The 21,328-nt window shown below is 45.0% G+C and overlaps 1 protein-coding gene across 2 annotated transcripts in view; it reads left to right on the top strand.

The window, feature by feature from the left end:
- PITPNC1 (phosphatidylinositol transfer protein cytoplasmic 1) overlaps nt 1-21,328 on the top strand; it is a 249,114-nt gene that overhangs the window by 215,234 nt on the left and 12,552 nt on the right. For both annotated transcript variants that reach the window (XM_080825997.1, XM_080825996.1), the window contains exons 7-8: nt 13,696-13,851; nt 18,156-18,219. In XM_080825997.1, coding sequence (XP_080682123.1) covers nt 13,696-13,851; nt 18,156-18,219 — 220 coding nt within the window. The remainder of the gene's footprint in view (nt 1-13,695; nt 13,852-18,155; nt 18,220-21,328) is intronic.

Genomic DNA, 21,328 nt, shown 5'->3' with positions numbered 1-21,328 from the left:
GTTTGGGCAGTCTGTCACCATCCAAGGTTCTTACTGGGTATATTTTAGAAGAATACCATTTAAGACTTTAAAAAGAAGAAAGTAGGGGCCAAAAGGCCCAAGGGTTTCAGCCAAAAGGGAACCGATGCAACCAAGCTCTTCAGTTCTATCTCATGGAGAATCTCCCTCCATACTTTCAAGAAAACAGGCTTTAAATCCACAACTTGCTCAGGACTTGGACCAGTGACATTGGCCTCTGCTATTTTTAGTTGTATTAAATGAAAACATCAGAACTTCTTAGCCCTTAGAGCTGAGTTCCCAAATCAGGTCAGACTCACCTTGGCAGTTTTAAAAAAAATGCAGATATCTGGCCCCTACTCTAGACCTACCAAACCAGATGCAGGAAGATAGGATCCAAGGACCTGTATGTCATTGCACCGGGCTTGGGGAAATGGCCTCAGAGCAGAGCTTCCCAACCTTTTTCATGCCATAACCCATGTGGACAATGGTTGGGTTTGATTGGCATATCAGGAAGGAGCTCCTGGTCAGAGATGACCCACCCTCGGGGTCAGGTGACCCAGTGTGTTTTTCCCCCATGGCCACGAGGAGCAGTATCTTGTCACCTCTGTTATTCAAGGTAAGGCAGCTCTGCCTAAGAGAGCTCCATTTCCTGTGTTCCAGTTTTTATACCATTTTACTGTTATTTAATTTTGTGAGGGAAAAGGAAATAGGAAGGTAGGCAGGAAGACCGCCTCTTCCCTACTGAGAGGAGGGGTCAGCGCCTTTGACTTTCATTCCACCTGTTGAAATCTGATACCACCTGGGGAGTCACATCCACATCTTCCTTGCCAGCCAGTGTCGTTAATTATAACATACATTTGCTCAGTTTCTTCCTAAATTGCTTCTGAGGTCGGGACTGGCTTCAGATTGACCCTGATCTACGTTAATTTCCTCCAGTCTAAGACTGATCGGTGTCCAGCAGGTCCTTCGGCTCAATCTTGTCCAAGACTTTTCCTGACCTGCTCTCCAAGGATCTGTGGCTTCAAGTCTGATGATGGAGGTTGTATTTTTCCTCTTGAGACATAAGCCCTGACCCAGCGATTCTCTCCTGCACTTCTATTTATTCAGATTCCAAGTACAACTGTTCAGCTTCTGCTCCAAAAATATCCAGGAAAGAATAGGTGCTATTAAATTGCCTGTCTCCATCTTGTATTGTTAAGGGGCCCAGAGAAAGGCATACAATTACTAGCTCATTAACTTGGGTCTTAGAACTTTCAACAGATCACTCACAGAATTGCTAAACCCAGACAGAGAGGGGCAAGAATGAACTTTTGAGGGGCTCCTGGGTGGCTCAGTTGGTTAGGCGTTTGCCTTCGGCTCAGGTCATGATCTTGGGGTCCTAGGATTGAGCCCCGTATCAAGCCCCTTGCTCAGCGGGGAGTCTGCTACTCCCCCTCCTGCAGCCCCTCAGCTCATGCTGTCTCTCAAATAAATAAATAAAATCTTAAAAAAAAACAACAACTAGCTTTTGAGAACAATAAAAGTCATTGCTGAGTTGTTTTATTCAGTTTATCCTGACAATCCAATAGAATAGATATTGCCTCCATTTTATAAATAAGGAAACTGAGGCTCAGAGAATCTTTTTTCTTTTTTTAAAAATTTTATTTATTTATTTGAAAGAGAGAGAGAGCACAGGGAGGTGGAGCAGAGAGAGAGGGACAGGCAGACTCCATGCCAAGCACAGAGCCCAACCCAGGGCTTGATCCCCCGACCCAACCCAAAACCAAGAGTAGGACACCCAAGTGCCTGAGCCACCCAGGCACCCCAAGCCTCGGAGAATCTTTTTTTTTTTTTTTTAAAGATTTTATTTATTTATTTGACAGAGATCACAAGTAGGCAGAGAGGCAGGCAGAGAGAGAGGGGAGAAGCAGGCTCCCCGCTGAGCAGAGAGCCCGATGCGGGGCTCGATCCCAGGACGCTGAGATCGTGACCTGAGCTGAAGGCAGAGGCTTAACCCACTGAGCCACCCAGGCACCCCTAGCCTCGGAGAATCTTAAGTAACTTGCTAGAAGTTTTAGGAGGCTTCAGTTCAGATCCCAAAGTGTCCATCCCTAAAGAGTGAGGTGTCCCCCCACCCTCAAGCTGGCTCCTTCCAGTAGAGCTGGAGGTACAAACAACTATTGTCTGTCTTTGAAAAACCCTTCATTTGTTCCCTCCCTAAATGTACCTCATTAACTCCAAGTCTCACAGATCATTTGAATGGAGAATTTTGGAGAAAGACAGGGTAAATAGGAGAAAGGGTCTTTCTGGCCCCTCTGTTAACCCTCCATAGGCTTAATGATCTGCTGGAACTCCATTCCCCATGTTTGGGGGAAAATTTCCTCTTTGCAGCTATTCTAGAAATGAATGTACTGGACAAAACAAACCTAGTCTGGAAAAAAAAACAAAAAACAAAACAAAAAACTGGCCTTCCTAAACGGAGTAATGCAGGAACCCGTTAAAGAAAAAAAAATTTTCATAGCCCCCAAAGAGACACCCACAAACCCCAGTTTGGGAAACATTCCTTTTCCGGTCCTATCATCATCCCCACAACAGTCTTAGAGTTAAATAACCTGCCCAGATTGACACAGGGAGTAGTTGCTACAGCAGTCATTTGAACACAGGGGTATCTCATTCCAAGCCTTTTCTGTTGTTTCCTCAGTTCTGCTCCACAGAACCTTGGACCCCACCGAGGTGCTTCTGGGCCCTTTAAACATTGTATCAAACAACAAAGGTTGCTCTACATCTGTAGGGATCCACTTGTCACTTTCACCTGCCTTATACATGCATTGGGAGTCCCAATAATATTATATTTGGGAAAATGAAATCGGTTCTAAAGCTAAAATAAGTTTGACATCTACCCTTTAAAAATGGAAATCCTTTAGTGCCTTCAGATTACAAATTGATTGGCTGAGTGAACATCTCTATCCCGTTGGAGGTCCAGGTTTCCCAAAATAATACAGTACATGAGAGGCAAGCTAGATTTAGGGACAGTTAATCCAGTGCTGATCGCCGTTGCCATGTTGCAACTCATCAAGAATATTTGTTAGTCTGTTACAAGCTTTTGATTTATCAAGCTATCCGAGCAAGCCAAATTGTACATCCTCGGTATGGATCAAGGCTGTTCATGCTTCGTTGGCTCTGTCCGAACAGCACTGAGAAAAGGAGAGTGAGCGGGAGCAATCCATGGCAAGCAGCCCCAGTTGAGAGGCTGCAAACGGAGCCAAATCCGAACCCCCCGCCTCCTGCATGGGGAGAACTCAGCTCGCTGGCTGCTGGGAGAGCCGGTGTTTCACTGTCAGCCCATGGTACTCCCCAGAGCGCCCTTGAGTGACCGTACTGGTTTTGATTAGGTGATCTTAAAAATACCGAGTCATATGTGTTCGTGCGGAAAGGAACAGGTTAGTGTTACATAACAGGATTTTAGGGAGCCGTCTCTTATTGCTCTAGAATTGGGAGCCAGGCCCAAAGCTGGGGACAAAGGGGTTATGACTCTGCATTCCACAGGCATCTGCTAATCACCGCAGCCAGGTTCTGCCCAGGGCTGACAAGGGGTGCCCAGCTGGCCCTCCCCCGCTCCTAGTCTGTATGTGGAGATGGGGAGGGGACTTCTCAGAGTCATTTTAGGGGTACAATTCTTGCCTATCCCCAAAAGCCATGTGAAGGGTGGATTCCAAGAAAAGTCATTACACAAACTGGAACATCTGCAAAAAAGCTGACTCTTTGGGGCACCTGGGTGGCTCAGTGGGTTAAAGCCAGCTCAGGTCATGGTCCCGGGGTCCTGGGATCGAGCCCCACATGGGGGGGGGGTTCTGCTCAGCGGGGAGCCTGCTTCCTCCTCTCTCTGTGCCTGTCTCTCTGCCTACTTGTGATCTCTGTCTGTCAAGTAAATAAAGAAAATCTTAAAAAAAAAAAAAAAAAGCCGACTCTTTGCCAAACCACCAACCTACAGGACCACCAGCAGCACTGCCACCCTCTGGGGCGGGGACAAGACTGAAAAGTGGCCCCAGAAGTTTGCAAGGGAGCATAGAGATGGAAGCCTACTGCCTGTCTGGAGATTTCTGAAGGAGGGGGCTTATGGAAAGAGCCGGTGGCAGGAGCTGGGGTAGAAATAGGGGCGAGGTCATCCAGGAATAGGATGCAGGCATTCCCTTGGGCATCACAGGAAATAAAGATAATCACATCCTGCTTTTGAGGTTTGTTGTGAGCATTCTGGAATGTCTGCCCTGAGACCAACCACTCCCTCAGGTCTGACACTACCTGGAGTTAGCGTCAGACCTCACAAGTTCAAGGGCTTTGTCCCGTAAGACCTCTCCCATCTTAGACACCAGTCACAAATCCAGGGCCACCTCTTCAAGTTGGGGGGGGGGGGCGGGAGGGGTTCCCACAACCTCTGCCTCAGGTTGGAGAATTTGCCAGGAAGGCTCACAGGACTCAGAAACACACTTTACGGAATGTTTCCTAGTTTGTACAAAGACTACAACTCAGAAACAGCAGAGCGGAAGATGAGTAGGGCGAGGTGGGGGGTGGGGTGGGGAAAGTGTCCATAATGTCCCCAGACGTGCCACACCCCCCACCCACCTGGCAGCTCTCCAGACCTTGTCAAAAGTTTTCTTGCTTCCCTCTGCAGCTCCGGTCTTTCCCGCCCCAGAGGTCAGTGGGTGGAGCTGAGAATTCCCACCCTCCCAGTGGCTAGAGCTTTCTGTTACCAATTCCATCCTGAGGCTATCTGGGGTCCGCACCCTAAATCACCTCAAACAGGTCTCTTATGATGCAAAGATTAAATGACAGCATATCTAAAGTGCTTGACTGCAGGCTCTGGTGCCCACCAAGCATCTGATAAGCATTAGGCAAGTATGTTCCTTTTCCTTCCATCCTTCTCTTTCTTCTGACCACCTCTAGGGACTCTGTTTTGACTGAACATCTCCCTCCATCCTCACAGGCATGACAGTGGTCACCCTCGTGGCTACGGACTATTAAATTACTTTGTGGTTTATGCATAAAATTTCCATTCTTAGGGCCTCTCCTTCAAATAGAGAGTTTTGGGTATTTTCTGGCACTGAGTTGTAACTGAGAAGGGCTCAGGACACGCACCCAAACACCTCCCCACCCCATGCCCCTTTTCTGTGCCTTTCTACCTGTCAGTTTCACTTTATGAGTCAAGTTCCTTTAAGGCACTTTGCAGAGGAATAGCACAAATCTCTCAGTGTTTGTGGTACACTCTGGTGCCAAGAGCAAATGCTTTAAAAATAGCACTTTAGGTATTAACTGCTAACAAAGCAAGAATTGGCTGCTTGTCTACAATTTGCATTTGGGTTGTTTTTGGTGTTGTGGGGGTTTTTTTTGTTTTTTGTTTTTTAAGCTTATGCATACCAGTTGACCTTTTAAGTGAAGTTTTAGGTCAGTTCTCAACACTCTGAAAGCTTCTTAGTTTTGTTTTGTCTTATTTCGACAGCTTTATTAAGAAAGAGTTCACATACCGTACAATCACCCTTTTCAAGTAGAGAATTTGATGGATTTTTGTGTTTTCACAGATATGGGCACCATCACAACAGTCAAATTTAGAACATGCTCATCACCTCAAAAAGAAACCCTGTGTGCTTTGGCTATCACTCCCCTCCTTTTTTTTTTTTTAACCCCCAATCCCACCCCAGCTGTAGGAAACCACTAATCTTTTTTCTCTGTAAATGTCCCAGTTTGGGATATTTCATATGAATGGGCTCCTTTAATATATGGTCTGTTGTGACTAGCGTCTTTGAAAGCTCCATACTTTTTATGTGCATTCCTTTTAGGATTCAAGTTCAGGAAATCTGGGTCCAAATTCAGAGCTAAATTTTACCTGGTTGAAATGCCATTCATTGATGGGGAGTGCGAATATCTACATCCCTCTGGAGTCTTGAAGACTCCAAGAACACAGGGAAAAAAATCTGATAAGTGTTGTTAGTTCATCCCTATTTTAGGACCGAGTATTATAGTTACATAATGTAACAATTTCTAGCCAGTTACTGCTTAGCCCTATTTCATTTAACATTTATCAAAAACTTCTAATTTCAATTAACAGGGCAAGCCCCTGTTGGATTTAGTCCTTTGTGGTTCAGATTGAAAGAATAATTAATCGTGGAGACTTTATGTCTCGGAGAACATTGACTAATCGTATTGCCTCCGAGATGCCAACTGAGCTCCAGCCAGGCCAAGACCTCCTGGAGCTTTCTTCGTGCACCTCCCGGGGGTGAGACTGATTCTAGCAAATGCAGGGACACGGTTTCACCAGGGCTGCACTGAGTAAGAAGCCCCTTAACTTCACCTTTGTTCTGTTTTGTCCAAGTGCAAGACGGATGAAGCCTGGATGTGTCACTGGCTCTCAGGAGGGGAAGCCTTCCAAAAAAGATGTGCCTGCATGGAAGGGGCGGCCGATGTTGGGGCCAAGGGCAGACTGTTCCAAATGGGCCACGTTGGACTTTGATTATTTGAAATAGAAATTACTTAAGGATGGGATAACTGGGGGATGGACGTTAAGGAGGACACGTGATGTAATGAGTGCTGAGTGTTACATAAGATTGATGAATCACCAAACTCTACCTTTGAAACTAATAATACCTTACAGGTTAATTAATTGAATTTAAATTAAAATTTATTGAAGTGGGGAAAAAGTTACTTAAGAGGTTAGCTGTTCAAGAAGAATGCGCTGGGGCACATGGCTGGCTTAGTTTACTTAGATTACTTAAAAAAACAAAATCTTTAAAAAAAAAAGGAGAACACTCAGATCCTCCTCTGTCCTCCTGAAAGCAGGAAATAAATCTCCCTTGTGAAAGGTACCCACCCTGTATCAGGAGATAGAGAAACATCCTTATCACCAGAGATGAGATATTCAGGGTGCAGAAGCCTCTATAAAGAACCCTGGTCCCTTTTTTTTTTTTAAGATTTTATTTATTTATTTGACAGAGAGACAGTAAGAGAGAGAGCACACACAAGCAGGGAGAATGGTAGAGGGAGAAGCAGGCTTCCTGCCAAGCAGGGAGCTTTTTACCAGTTTACTACTCCAGCCCAAATTCTGCTTAGAATGCCTTCCTCACGGAAGCTCCCGAAGTGAAGTTTTCTTTGTCATGTCAATTCCTTATAGGTTTATTGTCTCTCCGTCTAAAAAGTATGAAAACAACCTACCTTGTCCATTTCCAGGTCTCAATATCATTACTGGCCCTCTGTGCATGCATAATAAAACTTGGGAATTTTTTCTCCTGTTAGGTTAACACATCCATGTCATCTAAATTTAATTCTCAGTCCAGCTGGAAGACCTTGAAAGGTAGAGGAAGAATTTTTCCTTCCCTTCCCTTCCCTTCACTGGTTTGGTCTGCCTGGACTGGGAGACAGCCCTGGCACCCGCTCACTTCCCTCCATACAGATGGGCTTTAACTAACTACAAGGGTCCAGTTTGCCATCTGCCAAGCCTGGGCGGGGGTGGTTGCTGGGGGGCGGGGGGGTGGATACCAACAGGGTCTGGAGCCAGAGCTGTCATTATGGATGAATCTAGAATCCTCCAGCCAGCTTCTGGGCTCTGGGAGCTATCCATGGGGCAGCCTGGAGGCAAGAGCATTTCATCACCCAGTGGGTCCACCTGCAGCCAGGGTGAGGTCCAGTGCTCCATGACTCAGTCCGTGTGCAGGCTACAAAAAGAATTGGTTACCGGGGACCCTGTAAGATTTGCCTTGTGAAAATGATGACCCACTGTTACAGGTTGAATTGTATCTCTCCCTCCCCCATTTCTCCCCCTGCCCCCCCAAAAGGTATGTTAAAGTCCCAACCCCCAGTACCTGAGAGTGTAACCTTATTTAGAAAGAGTGTCTTTACCAAAGGAATTGAGTTAAAATGAGGTTGAGTGGGCCCTAATCCGATGTGATTGGAGTCCTTATAAAAAAAGCAAAATGTGGGCAAGTGTGGAATTCATGATATTGGAGATGAAGGTGGAGGTTTACAAGCTTCATTTGAAAATAGAGAAATGAAAGTTTAAAACCTATACACAATCCAGGTCTTTAATAAAGAATGATGTAAATCATGTAACAGAGTTTGAATCGGGACCAAAATAGTACAGAAGCTGTAGAAGCACAAACCACAAATGTATTTACAAATGTAAAAGGTCAGATGAAGGGTCAGCTCATGTGTGAAAGCGGCAACTTAGATATTTATGTTCACAAACTCAAGCGAGAAAAGTGAGAGTTGAAGAAAATGATTTCAAGTGGAATGGAGGGGGTTAGGAGTATGAATGGGGGAGGGGTAGGAGGGGACGGGGAGAAAGGTTTGCAGTGACCAGAATATTTCAGTTAAGACCCAGTGCTTTGATTTTTTTTTTTTTTCCATCTTCTAAGCCTTCAGCTCGATGTTCATTTCTGATCTTGAGTTTTGATTAAAGGAGTCCTCTGGTAAATCCTCTCCCTTACTTCCCTCCCTCTCTTTGCAAGTATATCCCTAATTATAGGCCATGTATAAGATTTACTAGATGAAATCAGCAGCTGTAGATAGGACACCAGACTTGCAAAAAATCAACCCACTGTTACCATAAAAAGCCCAATTGTTAATTGCTTCTTTGGCATCTGGCTGTAACAAAAACACCCTTTGCTATTTAAGATTAAAAGTAAATATAGTAGAAAGAACATTAACCTAGAATTAGGGGAGCCTGGGATTCTAGTCCCCTCCCTGTTACCTTAGTGCTTCTGTGATGTGCTCAGGACCCACACATAGATCTCAGCATCTGCATAGTCTTTGCTGTGCAGACATGACTTTTCCAGTCTTATTCAGAGCTGATGTTTACTGTGAGGGCCTATCATTCCTCACTGGTTTAGAAATGCAGTCCAGCAGTGCTCAGTATTGCAGAGTCTTCTTTTCTTTCTCTCTCTCTCTCTCTTTTTCTTTTTTCTTTTTTAAAGGTTTTATTCATGAGAAGCTTGGGTGGCTCAGGGGGTTAAGCCTCTGCCTCCAGCTTGGGTCATGATCTCAGGGTCCTGGGATCGAGCCCCGCATTGGGCTCTCTGCTCAGCAGGGAGCCTGCCTCCCCCCCTCTCTCTCTGCCTGCCTCTCTGCCTACTTGTGATCTCTGTCTGTCAAATAAATAAATAAGATCTTTAAAGATGTTATTCGTTTATTTGACACAGAGAGAGACAGCGAAAGAAGGAACACAAGCAGGGGGAGTGGGAAAGGGAGAAGCAAGCTTCCCGCCAAGCAGGGAGCCTGATGTGGGGCTCGATCCCAAGACCCTGGGATCGTGACCTGAGCCCAAGGCAGATGCTTAACGACTGAGCCACCCAGGTGCCCCTCTTGTTTTATTCTTTGAGATTGAGAATCCTGAAGCTGGAATGGATATGAAGATTCTGGAATAGGTACCACGCTGAGGCTCGTCCGTGAATCAGGGTGGGGTGCAGCTAGATGGCCCAGGGGCCTCCCATCTTCAGGCCTCTCTCATACCCCTGCACAGGCCCCCAGAGTCATGAAGGTAGCTCAGACCATGGCTTTTACTCCTTTTCTCCACCTTCTGTGCCTGGCCCCTCGCTCTGTTTGCCGGCTCCTTTGTCTGCTACATGTCTGGGTTACCAGTTTTGCCCTCCTGCTTTCCTCTGCTTGCTGGCTCTAGAACTGTCCTTTGTTTACCTACTCGCTAACTCAGAAAGACGATCGCCTCTCAGGATCTCAAGGGTTTGCCCATCCGTATTCTAGCCGGCCAAAGCAGGGAGACCATGTCTTTTGACGCTCAAGATCGTTACTGTTCATGTGCTGGGGATTGGACTCCTCATTTGCCTTTTGTTGGAAAGTCAGTAGGCAGATGGGGAAAGAAAACCAACCTTCCCTGTTTAGCTCCAGCCCCTACATTTTAACTCCCATGAACCCCTTGGCAGCTATGAATTTCCTCCTTTGGGGCTTTCAGGCATGTGGTTTATTGTATGAACCTCTGATGTGTTCTGTGAAAAGACAAAGCAGCATTCATTCTTTACATCGGTGGTGAACCCAGTGTTTGCACCTGTTCTGTAATCCACACGATGCATCTAGTTCGTGATCTCTTGCTAAGGAATCATCCACTCCAGAATTTAGCGGCTTAAACAATGACGGGGCATTCCTTCTCACAACTCTGCAACTTCACCTAGGCTTAGCCGGGCAGATCTTCTGTTCCTCGTGGCATAGGTTTGGACTGAAATACCAGGTTTGACCTGTTCACTTACATGCCTGGCTCCTCAGCTGAGGTGGGAGAGCACCTCTCTCCAAGGCTAGCTTGGGCTTCCTCCCACCATGGCGATCTCAGGGTAATCAAACCAGACTTTTTACATTGGGTCCCGCTTCTGGTTTCTAGCTTCCTGTAGAGGCCTGGACTGACACAGTATCTTTTCTGCCGTTTGCAATTGGTCAAAGCAAGTTCTAGGTCACGTTAGGTTGGAAGTGAGGGGAGACAGCCTCCAACTCTCAGTGAGAGGAGCAGCATACTGGTGCAGGAAGGAAGGGAAATGATGGAGGCTGTCCTTGGAGATTTTCTACCGTAGTCTCCCTGGTGATACTTCTTGATTTATTGGTCTCCCTGGTGATACTTCTTGATTTATTGGTTTTCTCTTTTTACTCCCGATGGCATTATAGGTTATAGGAACATGGGGTAGGCAGGAATTAGTCCCATGGCCTTGAACTGTCTAATCTTTTACCAGCCACTCCAGAGTGCTTTGGAAAGGTGTTAGTGTCTCTGCCCTGGGCTGCAGGATTGCTTGTGTTAACTCGGATGCTTCTGTGACTACCTTACAAAGTACAATAGCCAACATCACCCGAGCACTTGCCATGAGCCAGACCCTGTGCTGGTGCCTTTTTCATGTATCATGTTATTACATTAACATAATCTTTCCAAACCTGTGCGTGCAATGTCAGTGGCACTTTCTGGGTTGGTTCAGGTGCTAAAAATACAGCATGACAACATGGGTACCAAAGATTCGAAAATGCTACCCATACTCAAATTGCCAGCCCCTCCCTTCACCAAGCATTTATTCCCCTGGGATACCTAGGATGCATTCTCTTTTCCTTCTTGTCTTTCAGAATCTCTTCTGTCAATTTGGTATTCCATTAATTATCTATTTGTCTCACTCTGGTCCCTTCTACCCCCAGGTCCAATGTCTTCTACTGCAACCACTGCAAATGAGGGATCCCAGGGGAAGGTCAGGGAATGGAAATCATTGAAGAAGAGCAGAGTTCATTCTGAGTGGAAGGGCTCTATGACCACACATAGACCACACCTTCCAGGCCGTGCATGTGCACACACCTGTGCGCACACGCACGCGCGCACACACACACACACACACAGTGGCTGCCCTCCCACACCCCTCAGGGTGAAGAAACCAGGTCAAGGGAGAGCATAATGTAATACCTGGTTCTCTACTGTGCCCACATTGTGCACTCAGTAAACACGCTTCGTATAATGACTGTTACAATACTGTTTTATGCAGGCATATCAGCCAACTCAAAACCAGTGCACACCCTGAAAAATCTTACCAAGGTGTCGCATAGTGTGTTTTTATATTGCATTTTTGTATTTCTCACAGATTTAGTGATATATAATTTACATAACATAGAGTTCACCCATTTAAGGTGTACAAAATTAAATGGTTTTTAGCATATTTACAGACTTGTAAGCCATCACTTTAAATCTAACTTTAGAGTATTTTCATCACCCCCACGAGAACCTCTGTTTCCATAGCAGTCATTCCCCTTACCACTACTCTACTTTCCTTCTCCGTAGACAGGTCTACTCTGGATATTTTATATAAATGGAATTCTAGAATGTGGCTTTTGGTGACCAGCTTCTTTCACTCAGCATAATTTTTTGAAGTTCGTCTGTGCTAGAGCATGGATCAAGTCTTAAGAAGTTTTAAAGAGAGAAAAGAAGAGTCAGTCAAAATGCAGGAGTTGGCCGGGGAGAAGGAATTTCAGGAAGAACTAACACTTGCCTAGAATGTTCTAGAACTTTGGAGCATGGGGATGTCGGAGCTTTGTAAGGCACAAGGGAAAGGTTGTGGCTTTGGGATAGTGGTCCAGAAGAGATGCTAGAAAGGTAGCACAGTAGCTGTCCACACGGCAGTCATTGAAAAAATCTTAAATGGTTAAATGTTCAAAAAAATTTTAACCTTATTTCATTTTTAAGTATAATATAACACAAATCTTATGTCTAAAAACCAGTGAACTGGGTCACCTGAGTGTCTCAGTCTGTTGAGCATCTGCCTTAAGCTCAGGTCATGATCGCAAGGTCCTGGGATGGAGCCCTGCGTCAGGCTACTTGCTGGGCAAGGAGCCTGCTTCTCCCTCTGCCTGCTGTACCCGCTGCTCCCCTGCTTGTGCTCTCTCTCTCTCTCTCTGACAAATAAATAAATAAAATCTCTAAAATTTTTTTAAAAAATAAAAATAAATAAAACTCCGTGAACTTTTTTTTTTTCTTTCATTTTTATTTTACTTTCACGTAAACTCTGTACCCAGCATGGGGCTTGAACTCACATCCCCGACACCAAGAGTCACACGCTCTACCGAATGAGCCAGCCAGGTGCCCCTAGAGCTTAGTGAACTTTTACATATAGTCATCCAGATCGACAGGCAGTCAGCCTAGACATGTCCCTTGTGTTTCTTCGTATCTACCCTCCCTTCCAAAAGGTTACTGGTGTTATTCCAACTTTAAATGCCATAGAGAACCTGGAGCTTCGGTTGGAATCATGCTCTTTACACTGCTGTGTCTGGCTACTTTTGCTCAGTGTACTGTCTGTGAGCGTCGCAGGCGGGCTTGTGTGGATCAGCACTTTGCTCGTTTTCATTGCTGTGTGGTACTCCATCAGGGGAATAACCCACAATTTGCCTGTTTTCCTGTTGATGAACATTGGAGCTATTTCCAGTTTTTGCCTGTTATGCTTAAAGCTGTTGTGAATGTTCTAGTACACCCTTTGGTGGCCGGAGGTATCCATTTCACGCAGAAAGTGAATTGTCAGGTCACAGATAGGCACATGCTGAGCTCTGTAGACAGTCATAGATAGTGCTGAGCAATTGTCCAAAGTTGTTGAAACAATTTACACACCCAGGAACGGGATGGACTGTGAAAAAAAAAATGTTTCTGGGGCGCCTGGGTGGCTCAGTGGGTTAAAGCCTCATGATCCCGGGGTCCTGGGATCAAGTCCCGAATCGGACTCTCTGCTCAGCGGGGAGCCTGCTTCCTCCTCTCTCTCTGCCTGCCTCTCTGCCTACTTGTGATCTCTGTCTGTCAAATAGATGAATGGAATCTTTTAAAAAATAATAATAATAATAAAGTAAAATAAAATCTTTAAAAAATAAATAAATAGGTCACGTTTTTGACATGTGAATAGGCGAGCTATCATTTTGGCCTTTCTTTACATTGCAAGTCCCTTTCTGACTGAGATGTATATAATTCACCCTTTTAATTAAGTGTATAATTCAGTATATACTTAATTAAATATAGTATATTCACAAAAGTGATACAGCTCCCACCACTATCTAATTCCAGGATATTTTCATCACCCCAACAGGAACCCTTTTATCCATTAGTAGTCACTCCCACCCCTGGCAACCACTAATCTTGCTGTCTGTATGGATTTGCCTATTCTAGACATTTCCTCTAAACGATGGTTAAACTTTTAAGTTCACTTCTTTGATTTTTTTTTTCCCCAGGATCCCAAGCACTTCAAGTCAGAGAAGACAGGACGGGGACAATTAAGGGAAGGCTGGAGAGATAGTCATCAACCCATCATGTGTTCCTACAAGCTGGTGACCGTGAAGTTCGAGGTCTGGGGGCTTCAGACCAGAGTGGAACAATTTGTACACAAGGTAAGTGAGTAAATGGCAGTTCCTGGGCTGTGGACACAGTGACTGTCTTTACTGTACGCTGGAGTGCACGACGCCCAACACACGCCCGGTGCTGAGCCAACACGATATCACTGTATCTAGAAAACGCTGTTTTCGTGAAAATCCACTTTACATACGGGTTTAATTTAATGCTTTGCACTTCATTTCTGATTCTGTGACCTCCATGTCTGTTGGATGAGTAGATCCGGGAAGTTGGGTTTTCAGTACTAAATACTTCTTCCCTCTGGCATCTGGCTAATCTAGTTGCAGGCAGAAGTACTTGTACTTGGTACTCTGGTATACTTGGGTTCCAGGCAGAGGCACAGGGCTGATGTGTGGCCGCCACACGATGATGTCTGGCCGCCAAGATGATTCTCACTCAAAAGATCCTGTAAATATAGGGGCACCTGGGTGGCTCAGTCAGTTAAGCATCTGATTCTGAATTTCGGCTCAGGTCATGATCTCGGGGCTGTGAGATTGAGCCCCACATCAGGCTCCACACTGGGCATGAGCCTGCTTAAGATTCTTTCTCTTCCTCTGCCTGCCTCTCCTTCCCCAGTCATGTGCTTGTGTGCTTCCTCTCTCTCTCTCTTAAAAAAAAAAAAAGATCCTGCAAATATAGCCACCTAAGGCAAGACACCTCAAGAAATCCCAGTGGTCCTTTAGATAGTGCACCTCAGTATTTCTGGTCATTTAATAATTCTGTTACCTTGAGCACCTGGGTGGCTCAGTGGGTTAAGCCTCTGCCTTGGGCTCAGGTCATGATCTCAGGGTCCTGGGATCAAGCCCTGCATAGGGCTCTCTGCTCAGCAGGGAGCCTGCTTCCTCCTCTCTCTCTGCCTGCCTGCTTGTGATGTCTCTATCAAATAAATAAATAAAATCTTTTAAAAAAAAACTCAAAACACAGATTTCAAATGTACACCCACTTTAGCTAAACATGTCCATTTTTGTCACAGGAACAAGACTTGGTGATGATTTAAGTTTATTAGGGGCTTCGGACATGACTCTTAACCCTCATGGAAACAAATAGAAAATGCAATGTTGAGCATTGCCCTTTGTAACGTCTCCTATTTTCATAAAAATAAATACTCCCGGAGTTGTCTCTACATTCCAGATAGGCTGGATATCTGTTTATTTTTCCACTTAAAAACTGATAAAGAATAGCTTTCTGAAATTCTTTCGGGGACCCTGGAATTTAGCCGTAATGCACTGAGCTTTGTGTTACTCAGATGCATTTGTCATACTGAGATTGGAGACCAGATGGCAATAAAATGTATAATGTTTTGAGGTCCAAAGAGTAGATGGAACTTGGGTTCATGATAATAGCAAACTCGAGAACATATTTGAGAGCTTTGGTGTTTTCTTTCTTTCTTTCCTTCTCTCTCTCTCTCTTTTTTTTTTTTTTTTTTATTTTATTTATTTGACAGAGATCACAAGTAGGCAGAGGCAGGCAGAGGGCGGGGGGTGGTGGGGGAGCAGGCTCCCCACTGAGCAGAGAGCCCGATGCGGGGCTCGATCCCAGAACCCTGAGATCATGACCTGAGCCGAAGGCAGAGGCTTAACCCACTGAGCCACCCAGGCGCCCCGCTTTGGTGTTTTCTTAAACAGAGAAGTGTGTCGATCTGCTCTTTTGCTGCACTCCAGAGCCCACTCTGCCCAGCCAGAAGCCGGAGCCAAGTGAAACATGTGGAAATCAAGTTTGGGGAGGCCACCTGTTTCCCTGCTGTGTCCCAAGTTATTAAGCAGAAGGATGCTCCCGGAGTAAATATCTTCCAGCTTCAGCTCTGGGTCTGCCTTAAGCTGTATCTTCTTCAACTTCCTGTAACATGTCCCCCAACCCCTGTATTTTTTTTTTTTTTTAAGATTTTATTTGTTTATTTGAGAGAGAGAGAGAGAGGAGGGGAGGGGCAGAGGGAGAGAGAATCCCAAGCAGACTCCCCACTGAGCGCAGAGCCTGCCACAGGGCTTGATCCCATGACCCTGAGATCATGGCCTGAGCCAAAACCAAAAGTCAGATGCTTAACCAGCTGAGCCACCCAGATGCCCCACTCTCCCTCTCCTTATTTTTTAACCCAAAATGCTCTCTTACTAGACCCCATATAGTGTACTTAGAATATTCGCCTTTTTTTTTTTTTAATTTGACAGGCAGAGAGGCAGGCAGAGAGAGAGGAAGGGAAGCAGGCTCCCTGCTGAGCAGAGAGCCCGGTGGGGGGCTCGATCCCAGGACCCCGAGATCATGACCTGAGCTGAAGGCAGAGGCTTTAACCCACTGAGCCACCCAGGCACCCCAGCATATCTGCCTTTCATAAAGCTGTTTGAATTGCTGTAGGACTCACTGTGTTTCTTTTCTCGAAGCTGACTTGGCTACTTTTGAGATTCTGTTTCTTTAAAATACCTGTAGGAATCCCACTCTAGGAAAAGGCCTTCGTATTGCCCATTTCCAAATGTAAGGAAGTGTTACCAACGCCCAGAACACACCTGCTCTGGCACATGAGTTGCTAATGAGTATTTGAGGCTAGTATTTGCATGGTTTTAAAGCACCAGGGACGCCTTTCTCTGAACACCTTTGTTTTTTAAGAATCTATTCACAGTTAAGGGGGCTAAAAAAATGTTCGAAAGCGAACCATTAGCACATTATTGAATTCTCGTTTCCAGCAGACAGCTGTGTTGTGCTTAATGTAATAGGGTGTATTTTACTGATGCCCCAATGCTGTTCTTTTCATTTCCATGAATTTGACACAGTCAGCACTCAAGTGGGTATGGTTTCATGTTGTTTCTTATTTTCATGACATATTTCCTCCTTCCGCATCCTAAAAGCTTCGCTAGATATCCAGAGGCTCGGAGAAATAAACACATCATTATAAATGCTTCCTTTGCTTCTGCAAATTCACCAGATTAAAATCTTTCATTTATTGAAACGTGCCTGAACCTTTCATGAGAGGTTTTTGACAATTGCTGGATTTGTTTGGCATGAAGAAAGGAATGTTGAAGGGAGAGCGTGAGTATCCAGGAAACATAAAACAGCATATTTATAGAGGACACCAAGAATACCATAAAATTAAGGCACATGAACAGCACTACACACACACGCAGACACACACAAACTATCTATCTTTCTTAGTCTCCTAGGGCCATTATGTGTCACCATAAGAAACAATTTTATTCCTTTTGTCTCTAGCCAGGCTTGTCATTCCCATTATGTTCTATTCTAGTCAAGGTCTCTTTATTTTATCTCTGTCAATAACAGTTGATTACACTGCTTTTTCCCTCTCTTCCAGTACATGAAAGTCACATCCAAAAAGGTGTTTACTTATCTCGTATTCCACACCTTCAAATATAAAAATAAAAAATTGGAGCAATATTTAGGATATTTCATCAGAGAAGAATAAGTACCCTTTGCTGCGAAGTCACTTGCTACCCAAAAAAGCATTCTTGATTTCCAACATTCATGATCTCTTAGTGCCAGTGAGAGACACCCTCCCACAAAGGAAAAATTGAACCTATTTCAGGTATAAATAAATGAAGAGGAAAAAATAAATAAATAAATGAAGAGGGGTGCCTGGGTGGCTCAGTTGGTTAAGTGTCTGGCTTTGACTCAGGTCATGATCCCCGGGTCCTGGGATCGAGTCCTGCATCGGGCTCCCTGCTCAGTGGGAAGCCTGTTTCTCCTCCTCCCTCTCCCTCTGCTCCTCCCCTGTTTGTGCGCGCTCTCTCTCTCGAATAAATAAATTTTATTTTTTAATTTTAAGATTTTATTTATTTATTTGACAGACAGATCACAAGTAGGCAGAGAGGCAGGCAGGGAGGGGGGAGAAGCAGGCTCCCTGCTGAGCAGAGAGCCCGACAGGGGGCTCGATCCCAGGACCCTGGGATCATGACCTGAGCCGAAGGCAGAGGCTTTAACCCACTGAGCCACCCAGGCGCCCCTCAAATAAATAAAATTTTTAAAAAAGATAAACGAAGAGGAAAACTCAAGGTGATTAGCCTGGAGATTCGTTCCGATCATTGCCATGGGCTGCCAGCCTGTTGTCTCTAGTGTGTATACACTCCTAGTCCAACTTTCAGTTAAGATGAAGAGATTATTTTACAGCACATAGAGCCTCAGAAGGGCTGAGCAGGTGAGCAAGCCCATGATCTGTGTAGGTGAGACTGTATTTGCTATCACATGGACAGGGGGATGGGGAAATGTGTAATTGTCAGGATTCCTAGAATTGGGAACAATCTATTTTCCTGGTAGTTTTAATCAAACATGGTATTATTTCAACGTCCTTCTTTTACTTTTGTAGGTGGTCCGGGATATTCTGCTGATTGGACATAGACAGGCTTTTGCATGGGTTGATGAGTGGTATGGTAAGTCAACTTCCCCAAAATAACTTCCAGAACAACTTCATAACCTGTTGATTTGGGCTGCAGTCCATCTGGCTTCATATGTTACCTAGAAAGACAACAAAGGCAGGACTGTTGCCCCCTGAAGTGGAAATAGCACTGTCCGTGGCACATAATGGTGCAGAATGTAATCATAGAAGCTTGGTCTAGAATAACCACGATAAAGCTGACCCTTGAACAACACGGGTTTGAGCTATGTGAATCCACTTATGTGCAGATTTTTTTTCAGTAAGTATAGTACCATAAATGTGTTTCCCTTATGATTTTCTTTTTTTTCCCTCTTCCTTATGATCTTCTTAATAACATTTTCTTTTCTCTAGCTTACTTTGTTGTAATAATATAGAATTGATTGCATAGAACATACAAAATATGTGTTAATCCGTGGCTTATGTTATCAGTAAGGCTTGAAGGACAACAGTAGGCTATTAGGAGTTAAGTTTTGGGGGATGGATTTTCAATCCGGTGGGGAAGAGGGTGTGTGTTGCCACCCCTAACGCTCTCATTGTTCAAGGGTCAACCGTACTTAGTTATTGGCTAATACATAGGACCCCCAGTATGTTTGATGCTGACATACTTCATAACACAGGGCTCCATAATTCTCTCTTGGATGGATTTCAAACCCATCCTGATTTATCCCAAACTTTGATTCAAGATCAAAACTCTCTGAACCATTGCATCAAGTAAAAGCAGTCCTTTGATTCAGAGAACACTTGAAACACTCCCTTGCCAAAAACATAAGGATTCTGAAAGAATTCAAAGGCAGGGGCATAGGTGCCCCTTCATCCTAAGGAGACTGTTGTGGCTTTTTTCTCTCTCTCTCTTCCTTCCTTTCCTTTCCTTCCCCTTTCCTTCCTTCCTTCCTTTCTTTTTTTCATGGTTTTGGGAGGAATGAAACAAGTTCTGCACATTCCCAGTAAATGAAAATCAGAATTGCTTCATCCCTTGATGGATGGACCACCCTTTCCAGATCCTGGGCACTGTCGTTTAGTCCACACGAATCTTCCGCATGCCCAGAATCAGTCGTGAGAGGCTAGTGTCCTTGACTATAAATAGAAACAAACACACCCAGTTGGTGACTTGGGTTAGATCTGATCGTCTAATGAAATGCCCTCCTCCTCAGCCTCTTCCTAAGTCACACTGAATTTGTTCCGAGGGTAACCTAGATTGTGTTTTGGTGCTTTTCTATCCCTGTTCCACCAATCCCTCCCTCTTCTTAGCAGAAGGCATCCCCTTTAAAGTGAAAAGCTACATTGAACTGAACGGGTTAAAGACAACGATGTTGTTAGCTGTTTCTGGGCCACATTGAAAAGATGTGGTTCTGGAGGGTTGTTTTTGTTTTGTTTTGTTTTTGCATTTTTCCCAGATCCATATCTTCTGAAGAGCACACGCGTCTTTCAGGGTTTGTCCAAAGGCAGACCTCTAGAAGAGATTTCTTTTGAAAGGTCATCATTTGCTCTTTCTTACCCGTACCCCGTCCCCTGCAGGACGCTGCTCACAGGACATGTCCCTGAGACCTATTTGTGGTTGTCTCTGTGAGGCAGGTAGAGGGAGAGTCTGCTGTGATGACTTACCCTGGTTATGAAACAAAGCTTTTTGGTTGTTTTTCTTTGTTTGTTTGTTTTTTCCCCAGGGTAACTTTCCTCAGATTTTTAGAAAGGGAGCAGAGATAGAAAAACCCTTAAGAACTGCTGGTCTCTCCCAACCGGGGCTCCTCTAAGCTCATTGGTGTCCTTGCCACCAACACTAAGGGAATATCAAAAGGATAGTCAAAGCATAAATTGGCAAATGAATGGGGTCCTCAGGGGCCAAGAGATGGGGCACTTGGATGGATTTCTCAGTAGTGCCAGAATGCCATAGAGGACCTTCCAGAAAAGGCAGCATCAGAGAGGGTTGCTGATTCCTGATTAAGAGGACAAAACACTGCAGGCCTGTTGATCAGAAAAGAGGGTTTGAGCAGAGGCAGGGTATAGAAAAAAAAAAAAATGTGGGTGAGTATCCAGTAAGTGAACATCTCAGTACAGAAAATGGAGACCAACTCTTCTCTCACACCAGGGGCAATGAAGAGACTTAAAGACTTTTAGTCCGGGGTGGCAGGGCGGGGTGGGGGGTGATTCTGAGACTATTACAGGGGCCCAAAGCTAGACTAATGCATCAGAGGAAAATAGAGGCCTCCAGTCCTGAAGAGCTCTCAGAGGAGAACTACCTATTTACTCAGGATGGCTTAGGTGGACCCATTAACAACTCAAGGAGGCTATCGACAAAAAGCCTTTCTGTATCTGAGTGCAGAAAAATCGTGTGTGGTTTAGTGGGTCTAGATCATGGGGCAGCCCTGTATTCCCCAGAGAAGGTCTCCACTCCCCCACCCCTGTGTACACAATCTTAGCTCCAACCCAAACAAGCAGCCTTTTCACTGAGCAAGGGATCTAAGAACCATGCCATCAACTCCATGTAAATTACTAGCCTCCTTGCCCCCCGCTGAGCTGCTTGCCAGGGAAAGGAGTTTGGGGGGGGGGGGTCCTTCCTTACACAGATGCAGACACTCAGTCAATCAAATGCATGGAGATAACCCTGCCCACAGACTGCCTTCTCAGCCCCTTATTGGAGGTCATGTGAGGGGCTGGGGGCCTTTCAGGGAAATGGGTGTGTCACTGTTCGCCTTGAGTTCTGCCTACCTGAAGTGGCGTATTTTTCTTTGGTCTGTATAGGCTCAGTGAGGCTCTCGCATTAGTAAACATGGGAAAGGTCCAAAGTTAAAAAACAAAAACAAAACAAAACCTTTGCCTGTAGCTTCCAGCGCTGGTGCAAAGTGATGTCCCCAGGACTGTAACATCAGCTCCCACTTGGGTACTTGTTAGAAATTCAAATTCCCAGGCTCTGCTCCAAACCTACTGAATCAAGAACTCTGGGGTTCTAGCCTACCAATGTGTTTTTTGTTGTTTTTTTTTTTTAAGATTTTATTTATTTATTTGACAGAGAGAGAGATCGCAAGTAGGCAGAGAGGCAGGCAGAGAGAGAAGGAGAAGCAGGCTCCTCGCTGAGCAGAGAGCCCGATGTGGGGCTCGATCCCAGGACC

Source organism: Martes martes (genome assembly GCF_963455335.1).
Source record: "Martes martes genome assembly, chromosome: 16".
In the NCBI taxonomy this organism is placed as follows: Eukaryota; Metazoa; Chordata; class Mammalia; order Carnivora; family Mustelidae; genus Martes; species Martes martes.
The sequence above is the reverse complement of the archived record's forward strand: the minus strand, read 5'-3'. Positions and strand labels throughout refer to the sequence as shown.